Genomic DNA, 23,871 nt, shown 5'->3' on the forward strand with positions numbered 1-23,871 from the left:
CATTGTTTAAAAAGGGATCGAAGGAAATGCCAAATAATTTTAGGCCACTTAGTCTTATATTATACCCCACTACCAGAAGGACGTGGAGGCGTTAGAGAGAGTGCAGAGAAGGTTTACCAGGATGTTGCCTGGTATGGAGGGTCTTAGCTATGAGGAGAGATTGGGTAGACTGGGGTTGTTCTCCTTGGAAAGACGGAGAATGAGGGGAGATCTAACAGAGGTGTACAAGATTACGAAGGGTATAGAAAGGGTGAACAGTGGGAAGCTTTTTCCCAGGTCGGAGGTGACGATCACGAGAGGTCACGGGCTCAAGGTGAGAGGGGCGAAGTATAACTCAGATATCAGAGGGACGTTTTTTACACAGAGGGTGGTGGGGGCCTGGAATGCGCTGCCAAGTAGGGTGGTGGAGGCAGGCACGCTGACATCGTTTAAGACTTACCTGGATAGTCACATGAGCAGCCTGGGAATGGAGGGATACAAACGATTGGTCTAGTTGGACCAAGGAGCGGCACAGGCTTGGAGGGCCGAAGGGCCTGTTTCCTGTGCTGTTCTTTCTTTTTTTTTGGTGGTGGGCAAATCAAGCTTGAAAGATAGGATTAACTGTCATGTAGAAAGGCATGGACTCGTCAGGGATGGTCAGCATGGATTTGTTAAAAGAAGTTCCTTCCTCTCAAACTTGATTGAATTCTTTGAGGAAATGACAAGGAGGGTTGGTAAAGGTAGTGCAGTGGATGTTGTGCACATAGATTTTAGCAAGGCATTTGACAAGGGCCCACATGGCAGATTAGTCAAAAAATTAAAAGCCCATGGTTTACAGGGTAATGTTGCAAACTGGATCAAAAATTGGTTTAGTAACAGGAAACAATGGTGCCCTTGCGAATGGAAAACTGTTTCAACTGGTGTTCCACAGGGCTGTGTGTTGGGATCCTTGCCGTTTGTGTTATCTATTGACATGAACTTGGAGGTGGTGCACGACTGGAATATTTGCAGACGACACAAAGATTGGCCGAGTAATGGATAGTGTAGAGGATAGCTAGAATCTACAAAATGATATCGATCAGTTAGTAGAGTGGGCGGTCAAATGGCAGATGGATTTTAATATAGAGAAGTGTAAGCTAATGCATTTAACGAGATCAAACAGTTATAGGGAATACACGGTAAATGGGAATATACTAAAAGGGTAGATGAAGTGAGACATCTTGGCATACAAATGCATAGGTCCCTAAAGGCAGCAGTTCAAGTCAAGAAGGTTGGAAAGAAGGTATATGGAATGCTCTCCTTCATTGGCAGAGGTATGGAATATAAAAAGATATAATGTTGGAATTGTATAAAGCACCGGTAAGGCTACAACTGGAGCAATGTGTGCAGTTCTGTTCACCATATTACAGGAAGGATGTAATTGTTCTAGAGTATGCAGAGGTGGTTTACAAGAATGTTGCCAGGGCTAGAAAAGTGTTTAGCTGTCAGGAGAGAATGGATAGGTTGGGGTTATTTTCCTTGAAACACAACCTCCTCAGCATCCATTGCCTCTAGGGATAGAAAATTCCAGATTTCCAATCTGGGGACCTGGGTTTGAATCCCACATGCCCAGTACTTAACAGCATTAAAATGTCATCTTGGATATCCATCAGGAAAGCTCAAATGTTGCTCAAAGCAATCGCATCATAGTGTGTTTATAGATTGCATGTGATCTCCTGGACAGATTTCAATTGTCTAAGGGAGATGAAGAGAAATTTTAGAGAGTAACTTTTTCCCTTATTGGCCCAGCATTTCTTTCCCTCTTCCAGGAGACAAGGCTGAAAAGGTGATTGTGAAGGAGTAAATAATGCTGTGCCATGATGGTAATGCGATGCAGACTTGATGGACCAACTGTTCTTTCACTGCCCAACAATTTAATATGTTCAGGTGCGGAATCATGAAAAAGGGGCATAATCTTAAAATTAGAGGTAGGTCGTCTACAAGTGAAATTAGGCAGCACGTTTTCTACATCGGGAGTGGAAATCTGGAATTTTCTACCCCAAGAGGCAATGGATGCTGTGATGGTTGCATTTATCCAACACAGCTCAAAACGTTGTTAGGCGTTAGTCTCAAGGCATATGGATCAATGGAGTTTAGATGTAGAAATAACAGAACTGGCTTCAGCAGTTGAATTACTAACCCCAAATCCTATTTTTCTGAGTTTCAGGGAAGGGAAGGGTTAAAGAGCATGGTGACTGCCTGATCCTTCAATATTTTATCTGCATACCTTCCCCAAACATCACTGAAGTACTTTAAACCAAATAGAAAAACAAGCAAGCCTAATGGAAGAGTTAAGAGGAGTACCGGCAAGGCCAATGCTTTTTTTTGCTGTTTTCGTGTTTTGCTCCTCAGGGTTAGTATTATGCACTGCTCTATATTATAGCTTACAAAGAAATCAGAAATTAAAAGTACATAACCACCACTCAATAGTGCCAAAGTATATAGGTGCAATACTTAATCTTACAGCATTCTCATCATCAAAATAGTTCCTAGAGGGCAGCACTGCACAAAAGAGTGCACAGGTTGAAATTTGCTGTAAAGACAATTATATCGGGTACAGATTTCTTATCAATCATAACATAGAAAACAGGAGCCACGGTCATTCCATCTTGCTCCACCATTCAAAATCATGAAAGATCCTCCATCTCAACACCATACTCCCACTCTTGAGTGTAGAAATCTATCACTAACTCAAAAATAATTTACCATCTAGTAATTGTGCTACTCAGTTTCACAAAAATTCGAAGCAAGTTCTATTCTTACCCTGCACAAGCTTGTAAGCAAGCCAACATGGTAGCCAGTGTTTCTGGAGGGAGTTGAGCACTCTTGGGCTGTTCCTTTTCTGGGGCCAGTCCACCCATAATTGAAGGACACCGTCTCTTTAGGAACGTCACACATGCCTGGATAAATGGCTCCTGTTTAAAAAAAGTTGAAAATTATCACCTTCTTCTATCTCCACCCCCACTCCTCAACAGGCACTTAGCATTTATACTTTATGACTAAGGAACAATGCAGAGTTTCAAACATACCAAATTATTATGAAGTACAGTTATCAGCTTAATAGATATTCTTTCATCAGGAACTGTGACAACTTTTTGCAGCCATGTATTTTTAAGTTATGCATGTGCCATCAGATCCAAAGTGTTCACTAATGCTGTTTTGAATCCAATTATCAACTGCATATGGAAGTTCGGAGCAATAACTCTTGTATGCCATTGCAACTTGAGAGATGGAAAATGGCAGGTTCAAGAGATGGCATGGCAACACAGTAGTTAGCAGTGCTGCGTCACAGCGCCAGAGACCCAGGTTCAATTCCGGCCTTGGGTGACTGTCTGGAGTTTGCATATTTTCCCGGCAGCTGCGTGTATTTCCTCTGGGTGCTCTGGTTTCCTCCCACAGTCCAAAAGGTGTGTAATTTAGGTGGATTAGCCATGGTAAACATGAGGGGTTACAGCAATAGGGCAGGGGTTGGGCCTGGGTTTGGCACTCTTTTGGTAAGTCAGTGCAGACCCGATGGGCCAAATGGCCTCCTTCTGCACTGTAGGGGTTTTAAAGACTCAATATGGACCCCTCATCTCAAACTGGTAGCTGGATTAAGAGCAATATTGGCTAAAACTTGGAGCAATAATTGTTGACAGCATAAAAATGCCAGAATTACCCGTAGAACAGCATGTAATAGAAGTCTGTAAATATTGTTCAAATCTTGGATACATTCTTGTTAACTCAATAAATAAAAAATACAGAATAATGGTACAATTGTAATTCTGGATATTTACTTTTACTAGAGACAACATCCCATTCAAATTACTGAAAATGTGAGAGTCACAGAACAGAACCTGTCTCTAGCCAACTAGAACCAATCTGCTGAGGTATACAGGAAACTACAGACCCATACTAGATGCTAATTACCTATTAACTAAAAAGCATAAAAGGTCAATACATTGTTTTAACCAATTACTCAATAAAGGTCTGTACAACCTCCATTCCCTCAGTGCCAACCATGTAATCCCACTTGTTTTCATGACAGCCAACCAGAGGATCATAGCTTGCAAATTATATTCCACTCATATTTCCACATTGTAATCCCAACAAGAACTTGTACTCACCTCTCTTCTACAAAGATAACCTGACTGCAACTTTTTTTTGGATTTTTTTTTACATAATTTTGAATGCTAAGTATCAAGCTGCAAGACAACAAGCTCCCCAATATGTTGTCATACATCTGAAAAATTAGACTGCATAAAACTTTATACAGTGGAGGTTTAGCACCAAGTTGAAATAGAATTACTTGAGACATTTTCAGTGGAGTGGAAGAGTCAGCTGTGGCTTACTGGGAAACAGCCACGTCTCAGAAACAGAAGACTGTAGGTTCAGGTCCACTCCAGAGAATTAAACAGAAATCTAAGAGGGTGCTGCTTGCAGAGCACTGCACTTCTGGAGGTGCCAATTTTTGGATGAACAACCACCTGTCCCAGCTCTTCCATGCCGATGCTATAGTTAAGAAAGCACTTTACTTTCTAAGATTAAGGAAATTTGGCATGTCCACTATCACTCTTACCAATTTTTACAGATGCACTATAGAAAGCATTCTTTCTGGTTGCATCACAGCTTGGCATGGTTCCTGCTCAGTCCAAGGCTGCAAAAAACTACAAAGGGCCATGAAAGAAGCCCAGTCCATCACTCAAACCAGTCTCCTACCCACTGACACTGTCTACACTTCCCGCTGCCTCGAAAAACAGCCAGCATAATTAAGGACCCCACGCACGCCAGACACACTCTCTTCCACCTTCTTCCGCCAGGAAAAAGATACAAAAGTCTGAGGACATGTACCAACTGACTCAAGAACAGCTTCTTCCTTGCTGCTATCAGACTTTTGAAAGGACCTATCTCGCATTAAGTTCATCTTTCTCCACACCCTAGCTATGACTGTAACACTACATTCTACACACTCTCCTTTCCTTCTCTATGTACAGTATGCTTTTTTGTATCGTGTGCAAATAATACTTTTCACTGTATACTAATACATATGACAATAATAAACCAAATCAAGGTGTTAAATCGAGGTCCCAATCTTTGACTCAGGTGTCAAATTGAGGTCTCGCCCATCTTTGAATGTATGTAAAAGATCTCCGGCATCATTTTGAACAGCAAGGAAGTTCTACTTTGTGTGGGTCAATATCCCTCAAAAACTAAAAAATAGACCATGTGGTTATTATCAAATTGCTGCTTGTGGGAGCTTGCTATGCATACATTGCTTCTTGCACTACAAAATTACTTGCTGTGGCAGAATTTACTGCCGATTTACATTCAAGTGCAAATGAAGTAAAGACTCGCATTTATAAAGCGTCTTTCACACCCGCAGGATGACCCAAAGCATTTTACGGCCAATAAAGGACTTCTGTAGTCCCTGTTGTAATGTCAGGAATCTGGCAGCCAATTTCCAAAAGCAATCTCCCACAAACAGCAATGTGATACTAACCAAATAATCTCTTTTTGTGATGTTGACTAAATGATAAATATATTGGCCAGGAGACCAAGAATAGGTCCACTCCACTTCGAAATGGAGCCACGAAATCTTTTACACGGTGTCTCCTGTCAAGGCAAAATGACGTGCATGCAGATGATCATCTACTCAATCAGAAAGCAGGTCTTGATTATACATGGGATATAATTCTACTGCAGTATGTCCCAAGCAAATAAGATGGTTGGCATAATGCATTTAGTATTGAATGTGACAGGCTTGGTTCATAATTTAACTGAAAGTTTAAAAGAACAAAACAAATACTAGTATCCTATATTGCAGAAGTGTACATTTAACAGGATGAGTTGCAGTGTAATTGTAAACAACCTATAGGAAATGATTATAAATTGAAACGCATCAATGCCACAGCTTTAAATCCCTGCTGCCCCTTGTCCACTGCCACCCAACTGATCCATCCTCTCACCCAGGTTTGGAAATCTTGTTCCATCTGTAGTGAAGCTGAAATGGGGAAAATTCCCATTGATTTCTATACACCGTCTCTTGATGTTTTTATTTCTGAGATTCAATGTGCTGAGTAAACACGGCAGAGAAACAATGGGTGAAAGTTTCCGGTTGCTCACGGTGTGGCATTGGCAGCAAATGCATCCAATTTTTTATGGCAAGCGGAGGGAGCCTTGGTTTAATCCCTCATTCAAAAGACAGCACCCCTGACTGTGCAGTGCTCTCTCAGTACCACACTGAAGTGTCAGCCTAAATCTTTGGACTCAAGTCTCGAATTGGACTTGAATCGTAACCTTCCCACTTAAGCTGAATGCTAGCAACTGAGCCATGGATGACTCTGAAGTAGTATGTAATAGTGCCAAAAAATTCCAAATGTTCAACAGAACCCTTTACATGGAAACACACATTACAACATTTAGAAATAAAATGGTTAAAGTTCATATCTTACCCCATGCTCGCGAATTTTATCAGTTAACCATTTATCAAGTTTGAGGTATTCTCGGCGAGATGCAAGTGCAGCAAGGTCAATAACAAAGGCAAACGGAGTACCATTTAGCAGCATAGACAAGGCCTGTAAGAGAAAAAAATGATACAAACAATCACTTAAATAATTGATTCCAACCATAAAGAAATAGTTTTTAAACACAAAAAGGTAGAACCTGGTCTCCAACTCTGTTGGGAGCTACATTCTGATTTTATACAATTGGCACCACAAATTACAAGCCAGATATTTTCTTACTAAAGAAAAGTGTCTTGGAAAGACTCCCTAATGCGTCAGCAAGATGCTAATCTAAACAGATCAATAATTAAGTCACCAGCCTCAATTCTCTGTCAGTGATGAGTTAGTAAATCCCAGCCTACTACACTAATCCAAGAACACTGGAATATGGATAGCGAGGGATAAACAAGACACCTAACCACATTTCTCTTTTCTGATCACCCTCAAGCTCTGGCTGGAAGTGAACGATTTGACTTGGCTCAACCATGCAAGTAGGTCCCTGCCGACACTCAAAAAATTACAATCTTGGCAAGGTAGCAAATGGAAGCAGTTAAAAATCAAACTTCAAATATATTTGGAAATTTAACTTTGTAATCTTTACACATTTGTTCAACGGTTCATTGCAAGGAACTCCAACAAATTTAGATTCCTTCTAATAAGGCCTGCAACAGATGCAAAATTATGCTAAAACTGCACTAGCTCAATTATACTTTTGTAAATACATTTGGTGGCTGGGATTTTGCCGCCATGTTCACCGTGGGTGCAAATGGTGACACAGGCACAAAATGCTGCCTGCAAAATTTCATGAGATTGTGTTCGCCCGCCAGGAAGGTTGGGAACCTTATTTGAATATAGCAAGTCTAATTAGCAGGCAGTCCCACCATAACCTCCTCCCACATTGTGATGTCACACCAGCATGGTTCCTAGTTCGATTACAATTGCACCCAAGATAAATTTCCCATTAAAATCAAACTTACCTGCACTAAGCATGGTCATTTTTACCCATTGAATGCATCTCATGCACTAAATACATAAAAGACCTTCAAACCATTTAGAATAGTGCCAGTACAAGTGCATTCCAGACAATGGTTTTGGTCCCAATTCCAATTATTTACAACTGAACTTGGCTATAAAAGTGAGCAGAGCCAAAAGGCAGACCCAACTGCAGGTATTCCATCCAAAGTGTTCAGTTATCTTTGTGAAATGCACTTTCTCCCTCACTGAAACTTTGATCATTAACATGAATTACCCTTTTAATAGCAAACAACACTATTTAAAAAAGAGTTAACTGCTTTACTGTTGACAGTCTCCAGTTTCAAGAGTGCATTCACTGATACTCTAATTTGTATCTGAGCTTGAAATGCAAGAGCTAAAAGAATTTTGACAAATTAATGTGTATACAACACATTTCCAATATTAGTACAGTGACAAAGTGCTAACCACCATGCACTGCACACAAGACTGCAAATTTATTCAGTCATCAATTAGCCCAGCAATACACAACTCGGATTTTAGCAGAATGTAATAGTTCAGGTTTGTCACAATCTATCAGTATGCTAATCCAGGGGGGTAGCCGAATCATGCAGACAAAGAATGCACCTTGTTTAGCCACCTGTCTCAGCTGAGTTGGCTGACCTTAGTCAGGGTGCCTGTAGAAGCTCTGCTGGAACTACATGAGTGGAGTATTATTGCCAAGATGGCTTCTATAAATAGCCAATCCTCACATATGAAGAAGTGTCAGTATGATGAGGTACTGGAGTGAGTATGGAGCCTGTGAAACAGTACTCTAGCCTTCGAGGAGAAAGTCAATAAAATCGCATAATGGGGGGATGAAAATTTTGTTACTGTGCAGCTGAACACAAAATTATCAGTTTAATTAAGAGCTTTCTTTCAAAGTTGGATTGCACTTGGCCGATCGTTTGAGTTATGTAATAGTAATTACAAAAAGCAAAATGCACAATGTTTTGATGAATTAGAGTTCACACTCCCAAGTTACTGACACATTTAAGCATATATTGGGCTTAAATGTGATATTCCTATGCATATTGGTACTATTACACTCATTCATTCTCAATCTTTATTGGTTTGATTGGTCGATGCAGCAGCTGACCAGCACCTTCTCAAGGGCTATCGGGGTAAGAAATACCTGCCAGTGCTGCCTACATTCTATGTATGAATAAAAAAGTGTCTACATTGGTGTCTTAGGAACCACATAAATTTGAAATTAATCTTCCCATTGATTTGCACATCTTACCTATTGATTTCGATACACAAAATGACAATATTAACAGATCTTGGTCTTCAGATTCAGGTTTAATCCGATCAGGAGATAACAATATTAACAGCCCCTTACAAGAAACAAGAAGCACCACAAATCTGAATTATCCAGGCTTGGGAGATGGAAATCAGTTATGGTTTCTCAGAAGGACGCACATGCACTGCACTAAATAAGCCTACTAACTAACACTGAGCTAGTTAATAGTAGGTAGGGTAGTTGTTAATAGTGGTAGGGAAGTTGTTGGAGAGGATTCTTAGAGACAGGATGTATGTGCATTTAGAACGGAACAATCTCATTAGTGACAGACAGCATGGTTTTGTAAGAGGGAGGTCGTGCCTTACAAATTTGGTGGAGTTTTTTGAGGAAGTGACAAAAGCGGTTGATGAAGGAAGGGCCGTGGATGTCGTCTATATGGATTTCAGTAAGGCATTTGACAAAGTCCCTCATGGCAGGTTGGTTAAGAAGGTTAAGGCTCATGGGATACAAGGAGAAGTGGCTAGATGGGTGGAGAACTGGCTTGGCCATAGATGACAGAGGGTAGTGGTCGAAGGGTCTTTTTCCGGCTGGAGGTCTGTGACCTTCGTGTTCCGCAGGGCTCTGTACTAGGACCTCTGCTATTTGTGATATATATAAATGATTTGGAAGAAGGTGTAACTGGTGTAATCAGCAAGTTTGCAGATGACACGAAGATGGCTGGACTTGCGGATGGCGAAGAGCATTGTCGGGCAATACAGCAGGATATAGATAGGCTGGAAAATTGGGCGGAGAGGTGGCAGATGGAGTTTAATCCGGATAAATGCGAAGTGATGCATTTTGGAAGAAATAATGTAGGGAGGAGTTATACAATAAATGGCAGAGTCATCAGGAGTATAGAAACACAGAGGGACCTAGGTGTGCAAGTCCACAAATCCTTGAAGGTGGCAACACAGGTGGAGAAGGTGGTGAAGAAGGCATCTGGTATGCTTGCCTTTATAGGACGGGGTATAGAGTATAAAAGCTGGAGTCTGATGATGCAGCTGTATAGAACGCTGGTTAGGCCACATTTGGAGTACTGCGTCCAGTTCTGGTCACCGCACTACCAGAAGGACGTGGAGGCATTAGAGAGAGTGCAGAGAAGGTTTACCAGAATGTTGCCTGGTATGGAGGGTCTTAGCTATGAGGAGAGATTGGGTAAACTGGGGTTGTTCTCCTTGGAAAGACGGAGAATGAGGGGAGATCTAATAGAGGTGTACAAGATTATGAAGGGTATAGATAGGGTGAACAGTGGGAAGCTTTTTCCCAGGTCGGAGGTGACGATCACGAGGGGTCACGGGCTCAAGGTGAGAGGGGCGAAGTCTAACTCAGATATCAGAGGGACGTTTTTTACACAGAGGGTGGTGGGGGCCTGGAATGCGCTGCCAAGTAGGGTGGTGGAGGCAGGCACGCTGACATCGTTTAAGACTTACCTGGATAGTCACATGAGCAGCCTGGGAATGGAGGGATACAAACGATTGGTCTAGTTGGACCAAGGAGCGGCACAGGCTTGGAGGGCCGAAGGGCCTGTTTCCTGTGCTGTACTGTTCTTTGTTAATGCAAGTAAATGTGGGGCGGCAGCGTGGTACAGTTATTAGCACTGTTGTCTCACAGTGTCAGGAACCCAGGTTCGATTCTCAGCTTGGATCGCTTCTGTGGGGAGTCTGCATGTTCTCTCCATGTCTGGGTGGGATTCCTCCAGGTGCTCCCATTTCCTCACACATTCCGAAAGTCGTGCTGGTTAGGTGCAATGGCCATGCTAAATTCTCCCTCAGTGTACCCGAGCAGGCATGGAGTGTGGTGACTAGGGAATTTTCACAGTAACTTCACGTAAACCTACTTGTGACATTAATAAATAAATGAAATAAACAGTTCTTACCTTCAAGTCTTGAGCTACATCTAGAATGCGGGAGAGCTTGGCCTGGTCATACTGCTCACCACGCATGTACCACTCTGCCATTGCGTGCATGATCAGCTGTCGGATTGAAGGGGATTGACCCTGTAAAATATTAAAGAAACCACATCTATACGATATATACATAGTCTCTAAGCAAAATGCGAAAGCCAATTTTTACTGTTAGCAGCAAGGACATTTTAAGAAGTTCCAATTTAACTGCAATGACGAGGTTAAATTTTAACATGTATCTGAACACCATCAGACTTCATTTTTCACCAACACTGTAGAATGCTACGAGCTGTTTAAATGTGATCTATATATTTACAACATCTGGCTATCTGCACAATTTATGAAATTAGTGCAGTTAATTCAGATGGTCATAGGGAATGACTGCAACCAATACAGTCACTGTATGTTGCAGGTGTTTAATAAAAGATTAGCATTTCGTCATTACTTACAATTACTCAGTTTTTAAAATTAAACACCAAACTATTGTTTTCCTCAAGAATCCCCATTTCAGCTTACCTGTCCGTGCCAGGCATAGTGCAAGATAATGGCAGAATTCGGATGATTGCCCAGGAAAATTGGCATCAGTGTGGAAATGAGCTCATGGCGTAGAGTGTGCCAGGTCGGGTTGATCTGCAATAAGGCCAGTACCAGCATGTCCGGGCAGTGCTTGATGGGGAAATTGAAGAGCTGTTTGACCTGCTCATACTGTCCCAATTCTGAAAGACGCAGTAAGGTCTCAATGAGGTCCAGGCTTTTCCTGCATCGAGGAAATAAATTGTTGAGTTAGCAGTAGACGATATGGGTGTACAGATCAGCACCCCAAGAGTGGTCTCAAGTATGCTTCAATCACCAAGTTCTTTTCTGGCATCAAACAATCTTCACACAAGAACTGAGTTATGCGATTCAAGATTTTCCTTGCCCGCCTGCAACCCATCCAGCAAGTAAGCAACATACAACTGAAGCTATCACAGATTTTAGAAAGTATACTATAGCTTCTATCACCTTAAGTAAAACAACTTAATGTATAAGTGAAATTTCCTGATCCTTTGGGGTTGTGCAACTTTTTTCAAATAGCTAAGGAACTTCATACCCCTGTATGATTAAAATGGGGGCAAAAGATAAGGTTGAAGCATTTGCAAGAATCTTCAGCCAGAAGTGGAGAGTGGATGATCCATCTCTGCCTTCTCCAGAGATCACCAGCATTACAGGTGTCAGTCTTCAGTCAATTCGACTCACTTCACATGATATTAAGTGACGGCTGAAGGCTTTGGATACTGCAATGGCTACAGGCCCTGACAATATTCCAACATGATGACTGAAGATTTGTACTCCAGAACCTGCTGTACCCTTAGCCAGTACAGCTATGTCTTGTACACGAAAGAGAACAAATCAAACCCACCCATCTACCACCCCATCAGTCTACCTTTTCCCTCAGAAAAATGAGGGAAAGGATCATGAACAGCACTATCCAGCGGCACTTACCCAGCAATAAGCTGCTCGCGGATGCCCAGTGTGGGTTCTGCTAGGGTCACTCAGCACCTGACCTCATTACAGCTTTGTATCAAGCACGGACAAAAAACAGCTGAATGTCAGAGGTGAGGTGAGAATGTCAGCCCTTGACATCAAGGCAGAATTTGACTGAGTATGGCATCAAGGAGCCCTTGCAAAACTGGAGTCAATGTGAATCGGGGAAAACCCTCCACTAATTGAAGTCATACTTGGCACAAAGGAAATGGTTTTGTTGGTTGGAGGTCAATCATCTCAGCTTCAGGACATCACCACAAGAGTTCCTCAGGGTAGTGCCCTAGGCCCAACCATCTCCAGCTACTTCATCAATGACCTTCCTTCAATAAGGTCAGAAGTGGGGATGTTTGCAAATGAATCCAAAATATTCAGTACCACTCAAGATTCCTCAGATACTGAAGCAGCCAGTGCCCACATGCAGCAAAGCCTGGATAATAGGCAGGCTTGGGCTGATAAATGGCAAGTTAAATTTGCACCACACAAGTGCCGAGCAATGACCACCTCCAACAAGAGAATATCTAACCATCTAACATTTAATGGCATGACCATCACTGAACCCCAACTATCAACATCCGGGGGGTTACATTGCACCGACTCTCTGACAGAGCATTGAACCCAGCTCCCTGGCACTGTGAGGGCAGCAGTGCTAACCACTGTGCCTCCACGCTGCCCATATGCTGGTTAGGTCAGTGAAACGCACATTCCGTAAATTAATTTTTCAAAAATTCTTCTAGTTATATTTCCACAGAAACCAATAACAATATCAGCAGCAAAAACAACTTGAAAATGTGAATTTCTGGGCTTAATAGCCTTTTGTTTCACCCCTCTTCCAACAAGCTAAATATCTTATTTGACAACCACTTAAGATTGCTGGAGCTCAAAAGTAAAAGATTTAACAAGTGTGGCAGTCTCCCAGAGCGTACACGTTGTGGAGCAGCCTAGAAATAGGAGGTGTACTACTATACTCCAGAATCAGCTTCAATACCCACTTCAGCTTTAAATGGGTTAACAAAATTATTGTTACTGAATAATGAATGAATATCCCCAGGCAGTCTTGTGGCCCCATTTGTTCTCATCAGCACCATAAAAATCACAAAAACTACAGCACTGCTCGTGCTGATACCAGCTCTCCAATGGAAGCTGCCTATAAAGCCACTCCCCTACCCTTTCCAATACCTTTTAAAATACATCTTCCTTGTCAAATAATTATCCAATTTCCTTAAAAAATCAGTCTCGTGTGGCATTTCTAATAAAGCATCCCATTTTCTCATAACTATCTCCTCACCAAAAAAAATCTAACTTCTATTCTCCTGCACATGATCCTGCCTCTAGCTCCATCTGCAAACAATTTCGTATTTATCCCGATACAACTTCTCATTTAGATATCTCCATAACATTCCCCCTTAACCCTCCCTGTGCTAGAGCAAAAAGCTCCAACGTTTAAGCCTCTCGTTGTAACCAAATCTCTCTCAACTAATGCCCCCCCATATCCTTGTTTCAATGGATCGCACACCCTTTCAAAAACCAGCTGTCCACAACTGTGCATCCTCAAACAGCTTCAGCAATACCTTCTACAAATTGTATCACTTCCTTGTTTTCATACTCAACGCCCAAGAATCCAAGATTTTTTCATTTGAAAGAAATCTATTTTGATTAATGCCAAAATGGGCAGTTCAAAAGGTAAACATAGATTCAATATTTTCCTCAATTAAACTGAAGCTGACTGGATCAAACAGCAAATGGAAATATTGCATTTAAAATTCAACCAATTCTACTTTTCCCAAACCGCACCAGTGTCCACAGGGAAGTTCAAACATTAAGTAAAGACAAGCAATCAATTTGTTGCAACATTATACCCCACCCCTCAAGGTTATATTTGTCCTTTTCAAATGATCTCCCAGTTCCATAACAAGTATTAAACTTTTGTAGTCCTATGCAGCATCTCTTTTGTGGGCTCACACCTTCCAGAAGTACAGACATACCATGTAGCAATTTCTCGATTATCATCCTCTGGAGGGGCTTTCAAGATGTCGGTCACCACAGTATGGCATGGGTAGTCAGCAAAACAGAAGATATCTGGGTTCATTAATGAATGCTGGATAAAGGAGAGCTGGAAATAAAATCAGATCAGGTTAGCATTTCCATGATGTCCCTGCCAAAAGAAGCTCGCCCAAGTTTTTTTTTAAATCTTTAATGCATGAACCAATAAGGCTTAGATATGGCTGTGCTTTCATGCATGACACACATTGTGTGCTGCATGTTTTTTTTCTTGAGACAGTCAGAACTACTCTAAAGCATTACAGATTTCAAAGCTGAATTTTCATTGCCTTATTTCAAACTCTGAAATTCCAGTGTTCCCTTTCTCCATGCATACAGCAATAAACAACAGGAAAGTTATATGATTGCAGCAACACACACAATCAGATGGTTTCTACCATCTCCTCAGCCTCTCCTGGAATTAAAATCAAAATATTACTTCTCAAAAAAAAACATTTTCTACTCTTTTTCTACCTTGATGTCCTACACTACAGATCTCGCCTGTCAATACAAAAAAAACTAGAATTTATTAATAACGCTTGGAAGCTTACCAATGCTTGCATTTCAATCAAGTATGTTAAGAGCATGTCGCCCTGCCATATGCAACCAACTAAATGGAGACAAAGGATGATGATGATGATTCATCCTCTAAAGAAAATGTGTGGCATCAATCACTGCGTGTACAATTTTTTTTTTAAATCACCGAATGGTGGGTAGAAAGTACAAAGCTATTGTTTTTAAACCAGGCAATTTTGGAGACTGGTACTTATTATGGATGTCTACTTATTTTTTAAAATCTTATAATTTCCAAATAACCTGAAGTGAAATAATTCTTATTTCCCAGTTATTTTCGAAAGTAAATTGAACTGGTCAAAGAAAAAACAAACAAAATTATGAAATGCAGAATAACTGGAACAGCACTGAAAACAAGTACTTGTTTTGGTTCAAATTTGTGACTCTAATTCTTTCGAAGTCCTCACTGCAGAACCTTACACTTTTCTTTCATCCCTTCAATTTTCTTTCCTTCTGCCCTGATAAATCCATCATAAATGCTCAGTCAGCAAATTAAATTGCTCTGTGGATGAACAGCACAAAATTAAATTGAAAAATATAAAATGAACTGCTGGACTGGCAAGTAAAACTTCCATGCATGTGTAAAAACAAAAATTCCACCTTAAGAATTTTTAAACAGAGCTTTGAAACAGTCAGAAAACAGAACACCTTAAATACCAGAATCAGATTTAAAATCTGAACTTGGCACCAAAAGGAAATTTAGTAGACCACGATCAGATTAGAATTTAGGCTCACCACCAACTTTCCACTGCGTGCCCAGCCAACACTGAATCTTGTAATTTTCGATCCATCCCAATTACAAGTTCACAAGTATGTTTTAGTTTTCAAAGTCTGCCAGATTCATGTACTTCGATAAACGTAACATATTTTCCTATCCAAATTCAACACAATAAATCGCAAAGAAAACAACATTGAGATTTAAGTATTGCTCTTTATGGGTTTAAATCCTCAGCCAAGGGTGCATGCACAGAAAGGAGTGAAGAGAGACAGCAGAGAAAAAGAGAGTGTAACTAACTGGACTGTTCTTTGAAAGAACCAGCACAGACTGTTTGGGCTGAATGAACTCTTGTCGTATTGTACTATTCATTTCTAGGAGTCTACTGTATAATGAGAGGGCTTGATGAAAGTAGACACAGCGAAAACGTTATATCTGTGGCTGTGTCCAACGATACAAATCTTAAATGCAAAACATTCGCTAATAAATCCGGTAGGGAACTTGGCAGACTTTTTTTTTTAACCCAAAGTAGTGAGAATGTGGAATACAATACTACAAGTAGTAGTTGTTTCAAATAGCAGATGGCACAAATGTTACTTGCTTCTCTGCTGTGTACTTAATGTTAAAAAAAGCTCCTACTATGCAATAGTAGGTACGATTGGGTGGCATCTGCCCAGATTCATTTTACAATTGAAATTGAAGGACCACAAAACAGAAGACTGAGCAGTTACTGAACAGCTGCCTTGAAGCAGTATCATAGGAAATGTGAATGACTCGAAGTGCCAGAAGAATTAAAAAGATAACAAGTGACCATTCCAATGAGGTAATGCCTGCAGATTTGAAAGTCCATATTACAACCTCAGCACATTTATGGAACAAAAGGGTCATCACCCCTCACTTTCTCCCCTTCATAACAAAGATGGCACCATGTGATGACAGAAATTACTTTTTGGTCACATTTTTTCCACATTTGTGCCATTCTCATCAAGAATTTAAATGGTAGCATACAACAGTGTATCACAGAGCTCACCACCCTGCTCTGTGAATTCAAAGTAAAAGCAAGAGTGCATCAATATATATATTTTCTTAAGTATCCATCACTAAATTCCATCTACTATGCTTGTGAATATACCTGTCCTTCTGCATGTTTCCAAGGCCTGTAGATGAGATCAACAGGAAAGACTTCAATCCCCATCCCTTTTTGGATTCCATACACTGTTATTTGGAGACCTTTGCTGTCACGAAGGATGAATCCTGGGTGATCCAGTTCATAAGTCACCTCCTTAAAATTCAGGTTTGGATTCTGGAATCAAAACAAAGGTCCTGATTTTATCACAAACACAATGTAATAAAAGTACATCTTGTCCAATGTAATGGACAAAGTGGTTCACTCCAACTGGAAGTGAAAGGAGAGAAATACAAGTCTGACCCGCTTTGGAAGGGAAGCCATTTAGGTTCTCTAGCATCAACGGTAGCACCAAATTACTACTACTTTTCTCCATGCAAAGGATGCTGCCAGGCCTTATTGGTTTTATTTTAAATTAAGAACAAGATGATTCTTCCAAACTTGTGCAGCAAGACTAAAGTATCACGGAAAACAATTAATCTGCTCCAGGTTAAATATGGTCCTTACCCCATAAGCTATTTCAGTGGAATTACCAAATGCGATTCACACAGCTGTTTTCCAAAAGGGGAACGAGTGTAAAATCAAAACCACAAAGGAGACAAAAATAAGGTTAAAAACAGAAATTGCTAGAAATACTCAGCAGATTGGTTGTCAGATTGACTAGAGGGTTGATTTTTATCCCCCTTAATTTTATTTGGTCTCTACTTTTCTGCTAGTTAGATATGACTGGTCATGCCATTGCGAATCATCATTTGCCACTTCTTCCTGCCACAAGCATAATCTGAGGTGTTACATCTTAAGACTGCTTAAAAATCAAATCTTTATACATTTTGAGCTGACAAGAACATTTAGCATGCTATGTTTCACTGTAGAATACATTCTTGAGTAGTTGAGCACCAGACTTTCAGACTGGTGAACAATCCTTCTTAGCTGAGTCTGTTATTACTGCCTCGAAACCTGGACAAATCTGCTCATCTGAGTGCCTTAACGTTGAAATTTTGTCCCACCATTGAATTTTCATGAACTTTGAGGCAACCTGTGGGCAAGTGTGCAACTGTGTCCAACAGTTGTACACAGGATAAGGATATTATAAATGTAACTTCTTGACTGTAACTTTTGTTGCCAGTTTAATGTCCTTTTTTATGCCATTACTTCAAAGAGCCTTTCAAAAACACCACTGGCTTCAAACAATCTATGGTTCACATCAATTAGGAGGGCATATGACATAATGAACCCATTGATTGCAGACAGCATGGGCCAAAATATTGGGTAGCAAGTGAGGTTTTCCTGGGGCAAGCTTGTATTAACTTGTGTTGACTGAAAGCGTGGCTTAGGTGCTTGCAGGACGTGATTCATGCTGACTTAGAGGCCCTCTTCAGAATGAGCAACAAGTGCATAGTCTACCTTCCTCTATGCTGTTTATTATATTGCCACAGTGACTACACTTCTCGATTTCATGAAAGGTGCGATACAAATGCAAACTTTTCGCTTTCTCCTCTTAACATTCTGAAGCTAAATTTTCTAAACAAGATGGAAGCTAGAAAGCAACCCTGTTTTGACACCACTGGTGACAGGGAACGAGTTCAAAATTCCATCTTTTATGGTTTTGGAGCCAGCATATAAAAAGCAATTCTCTGTGTTTATTAACATAGCATAAATAATTCACAGTTATCATAATCTATTCGCCGAAAGCACCTCACTGAGAAGCTTCAAACAACCTAAAGGATTTGGAAGCTTTCAGAATCAATGTCAAACATTTTAATGCTGTGTTGAGACCATTAATGATTGTGGCTATCCATAGATTGGTTTGGAGGGAGTTTTTAAATGATGTTCTAACAATGGGCCCACCCAGAATTTCAGATTCTCAACGAACTGTTGAGCAACTTTCTAGTGCAGATTTTCAATGTTCACTTTTTTCTCTCTTAATACACCAGTTTCAGAATGTGATTAAATTTGCAGCAAAGTCAAAGCTGATAAACAGTGAGTCCCACTTCTGAGAAGCTCCAGTTATAAACAAGTTTCTCCCTTAGGAGAGATACTTTGCCTGAAATGTAATGAGTCAAAATTTTGAAGTTCAAAGACAGTGTGTGTATAAAGAGTTCCATAAGTTATTTCAATATATCTGCACTGCTTTGCCAACTAATCAGGAAACATATAATGGGATTTGTGAATTCTTCTATAGAGGAGCAGGTTTCATCAGTAGTCCTTTGCCATTCAGAGAAAAAAGTTATGCATTCAGTTCTGTCCTGGAGTGTGTAATGAAAGAAGCAAAATCATTATTAGCACTTTAAAAACTAGTTGATTGTAAAAAACAATAATCATGATTGAAAAGTTCAAAAGGTTAAAATTGTATTTCTTAGACCTTATAACCTGTATTTATGCTATTTCAATTTCACAATAGGTTGTGGTAGGGTCATCTATCCCACTTCAACTTTCCACCAACACCATTAAGTATTTTAGTATGGTCAATTAGGTTCTGGTCAGTGTAAATATCCCGAGTCCTTTGCTTAGTTTGACAGTGTGACAAGGAAAGACCATGTCTTTCACTGCAGCTCTATCCATGGGCCACCTGGAGGTGCATTTCCAACAGCTTTTAAGCAATCTAAAGATTTTAACGGTAAGCTGGTAAAGAGTGCTTACAGTACAGGACACTGGCCTTTATTTTATAAAAATAGTAAATTCAGCCAGGAATAAAGTCAAAATGATAACGCCTTCATTGTAGTACACTGAAGTCTGGGTAAGATGCTGTTTTGGAGAGTCAATGCAGATAAGCCAAATGGCTTCTTTCTGCACTATAGAGATTCTATGGATTAAAGTAGCAGGTAGAAGGGAGCAGGCTCAGACTGGCACCATAGCAGAAATTCCAAAAGCAGACCATTTTCACTGGGACCGACTGTACAAAAGAACTCTACCTGCCTTCAACAAAAGCTACGGCTGCCATCAAAAGTGCTGGATCATCACAAGTACTTTCTGCTAAAAGCTTCTAATAATAGCTTTGTCGATGTCCATATTTACACAGCTCTTGTCCACAGCACGATGTTCAGCTATTTTGTCTGGCTGGGCATGCTGGAGACATGCAGGAAAACCTGAAGCTTGTGTGCGCTCAGTCATCAGTTTGTTAACGGCACTATTGCATTTGTGGTTTGTTTACAAACTATAGGTTTTTATGTTTCATCTCCACTGAGCAATTACATGGCCAATCAGACCCCTTCTAGATTTTGGTAGTTCCACTTTGTTTGTGAACGGAATGAACAAAACAGACTGAGCTCTTAGCAACACTGCTAATTTAATTGCTTTGTTCACAAGCGGAACTAAGTAACCTCTTAATCTATACTCGTCCAAAAAGTCAATTTACCACCTACTATCGTTTCTTACTAAGGTATGGTTTCACAAGTTCCGAAGTCGCCTATTTAACGGTGTACCATTACAGCCAAAACAAATCAAGCCCTCGCCAGATGCATGCATTTTCCAGTAAGGATGGTTGGATCAAATGGACATACTCTGGCATCTGTCCTCCACGACTCAGGGAGGATCACTGATCCTCAGTTAGAATCAGCTAACTCAACAGGGCGACACGGTAGCACAGTGGTTAGCACTGCTGCTTCACAGCTCCAGGGACCTGGGTTCGATTCCCGGCTTGGGTCACTGTCTGTGTGGAGTTTGCACATTCTCGTGTCTGCGTGGGTTTCCTCCGGGTGCTCCGGTTTCCTCCCACAGTCCAAACATGTGCGGGTTAGGTTGATTAGCCATGCTAAAAAAAAATTGCCCGTAGTGTCCTGGGATGCGTAGGTTAGAGGGATTAGTGGGTAAATATGTAGGGATATGGGGGTAGGGCCTGGGTGGGATTGAGGTCGGTGCAGACCCGATGGGCCGAATGGCCTCTTTCTGCACTGTAGGGCTTCTAAGATTCTAAGAACACAATTTGCATCTATATAGAGCCTTTAACATAGTAAAATGTTAGATGCTGCTTTATAAGAGCATTACCAGACAAATTTGACATTGAACTTCAAACAGGTGTTAGAAAAGGTGTCCAAATGCTTTGTGAGGGAGGCAAAGAGATAGTGGCATTTTCACTGAAAGAGTAATCCAGAGACTTAGCGTAATGCTCTGGGCAGATGGTGAAATTTGAATTCAATAAAAATCTGGAATTAAAGGTCAAAAGGTGGTCATGAAACCATTGTCGGTTGTTGTAAAAAACCCATCTAGTTCACTAATGTCCCTTAGGGAAGAAAATCTGCTGTCCTTACCTGGTCAGGCTTACATGTGTGATTCCAGACCCACAGCAATGTGGTTAACTCTTAAATAGCCTCTGAAATGGCTAGGAAGCCATTCAATTCAAGTGCAACTGGGGATAGGCAATAAATGTTGGCTCAGCCAGCAACGCCCATATGCCATTAATTAATAAAAAGAATAGAAACAAATAAAGTCAGTTTTAAGGAACAACTTCAGAGAAGAGACAAGTGGAAGGCAGAGTTTAGGAAGGGAATTCAAGTGCTTGGGGCACAGCCACCAGGTCAGCAAAGAAAACCAGGAATGGACAGAGGGCAGAACTGAAGAGAGATCACTGAGGGCTGTAGAGGTGGAAGAAGTTAGAGGTAGGGAGTAGAAAGACCATGCAAGGATTGTAGCCAAGAAAATTGTGTCGCTGCCAAACCAGGCCATTGGAGGACATCAGGCAATGTTATGGATTCGGAAGTGGGTGCTCTTGGTGACGGAGAGGATATAGAACATAGAACATAGAACATTACAGCGCAGAACAGGCCCTTCGGCCCACGATGTTGCACCGACCAGTTAAAAAAAAAACTGTGACCCTCCAACCTAAACCAATTTCTTTTCGTCCATGAACCTATCTACGGATCTCTTAAACGCCCCCAAACTAGGCGCATTTACTACTGATGCTGGCAGGGCATTCCAATCCCTCACCACCCTCTGGGTAAAGAACCTACCCCTGACATCGGTTCTATAACTACCCCCCCTCAATTTAAAGCCATGCCCCCTCGTGCTGGATTTCTCCATCAGAGGAAAAAGGCTATCACTATCCACCCTATCTAAACCTCTAATCATCTTATATGTTTCAATAAGATCCCCTCTTAGCCGCCGCCTTTCCAGCGAAAACAATCCCAAATCCCTCAGCCTCTCCTCATAGGATCTCCCCTCCATACCAGGCAACATCCTGGTAAACCTCCTCTGCACCCTCTCCAAAGCCTCCACATCCTTCCTGTAATGTGGGGACCAGAACTGCACACAGTACTCCAAGTGCGGCCGCACCAGAGTTGTGTACAGTTGCAACATAACGCTACGACTCCTAAATTCAATCCCCCTACCAATAAACGCCAAGACACCATATGCCTTCTTAACAACCTTATCTACTTGATTCCCAACTTTCAGGGATCTATGCACACATACACCTAGATCCCTCTGCTCCTCCACACTATTCAAAGTCCTCCCGTTAGCCCTATACTCAACACATCTGTTATTCCTACCAAAGTGAATTACCTCACACTTCTCCGCATTAAACTCCATCCGCCACCTCTCGGCCCAACTTTGCAACCTGTCTAAGTCTTCCTGCAAACTACGACACCCTTCCTCACTGTCTACCACACCACCGACTTTGGTGTCATCAGCAAATTTGCTAATCCACCCAACTATACCCTCATCCAGATCATTAATAAATATTACAAACAGCAGTGGCCCCAAAACAGATCCCTGAGGTACACCACTTGTAACCGCACTCCATGATGAATATTTACTATCAACCACCACCCTCTGTTTCCTATCCGCTAGCCAATTCCTGATCCAATTTCCTAGATCACCCCCAATCCCATACATCTGCATTTTCTGCAGAAGCCTACCATGGTGAACCTTATCAAACGCCTTACTAAAATCCATATATACCACGTCCACTGCCTTGCCCCCATCCACCTCCTTGGTCACTTTCTCAAAAAACTCAATAAGGTTAGTAAGGCATGACCTACCTGCCACAAAACCATGCTGACTATCACCTATCAATTCATTACTCTCCAAATAACTATAAATCCTATCCCTTATAATTTTTTCCAACATCTTGCCGACAACAGAAGTGAGACTCACCGGTCTATAATTCCCGGGGAAGTCTCTGTTCCCCTTCTTAAACAATGGGACAACATTCGCTAACCTCCAATCTTCTGGTACTATACCAGAGGCCAACGACGACCTGAAGATCAGAGCCAGAGGCTCTGCAATCACTTCTCTTGCCTCCCAGAGAATCCTTGGATAAATCCCATCCGGACCAGGGGATTTATCTATTTTCAGACCCTCCAGAATATCCTGCACATCCTCCTTATCAACTGTAATACTGTCTATTCTACTCCCTTGCAACCCAGTGTCCTCCTCAGCTATATTCATGTCCCCTTGCGTGAACACCGAAGAGAAATATTGGTTCAATGCTTCACCAATCTCCTCCGGTTCCACACATAACTTCCCTCTGCCATCTATAACTGGCCCTAAACTTGCCCTAACCAACCTTCTGTTCTTGACATACCTATAGAACGCCTTAGGATTCTCTTTAACCCTATCCGCCAAAGTCTTCTCATGTCCCCTTTTAGCCCTTCTAAGCTCGCTCTTCAACTCCCTCTTAGCCAATCTAAAGCTTTCTAGTGCACTACCCGAGTGCTCACGTCTCATCCGAACATAAGCCTCCTTTTTCTTTTTAACCAACAAAGAAACTTTTTTGGTGCACCACGGTTCCCTAGCCCTACCAATTCCTCCTTGCCTGACAGGGACATACCTATCACAGACTCGCAGTAGCTGCTCCTTGAAAAAACTCCACATGTCGGACGTTCCCAGTCCCTGTAATCTCCTAGTCCAACCTATGTTTCCTAATTCTCTCCTAATAGCCTCATAATTACCCTTCCCCCAGCTAAAACCATTGGCCCGAGGTTCATGCCTATCCCTTTCCATCACTAAGGTGAACGTAACCGAATTGTGGTCACTATCACCAAAATGCACACCAACTTCCAAGTCTAGCACCTGGTCTGGCTCATTTCCCAGCACCAGATCCAATATAGCCTCACCTCTAGTTGGCCTGTCTACATACTGAGTCAAAAAACCTTCCTGCACGCTTTGAACAAAAACTGACCCCTCTAACGAGCTAGAGCTATAACAATTCCAGTCAATATTAGTCAAGTTAAAATCCCCCATAACAATTGCCCTATTACTTTC

The 23,871-nt window shown here is 41.4% G+C and overlaps 1 protein-coding gene across 10 annotated transcripts in view; it reads right to left on the reverse strand.

Moving 5' to 3' along the window:
- Positions 1–23,871, reverse strand: part of cnot1 (CCR4-NOT transcription complex, subunit 1) — a 204,249-nt gene that overhangs the window by 105,967 nt on the left and 74,411 nt on the right. For all 10 annotated transcript variants that reach the window (XM_078211150.1, XM_078211147.1, XM_078211148.1 and 7 more), the window contains 6 exons: positions 16,678–16,848; positions 14,203–14,330; positions 11,213–11,453; positions 10,670–10,789; positions 6,450–6,572; positions 2,782–2,933 (listed from right to left, as the gene is read on the reverse strand). In XM_078211150.1, coding sequence (XP_078067276.1) covers positions 2,782–2,933; positions 6,450–6,572; positions 10,670–10,789; positions 11,213–11,453; positions 14,203–14,330; positions 16,678–16,848 — 935 coding nt within the window. The remainder of the gene's footprint in view (positions 1–2,781; positions 2,934–6,449; positions 6,573–10,669; positions 10,790–11,212; positions 11,454–14,202; positions 14,331–16,677; positions 16,849–23,871) is intronic.

Source organism: Mustelus asterias, chromosome 4 (assembly GCF_964213995.1).
Source record: "Mustelus asterias chromosome 4, sMusAst1.hap1.1, whole genome shotgun sequence".
Lineage (NCBI taxonomy): Eukaryota > Metazoa > Chordata > Chondrichthyes > Carcharhiniformes > Triakidae > Mustelus > Mustelus asterias.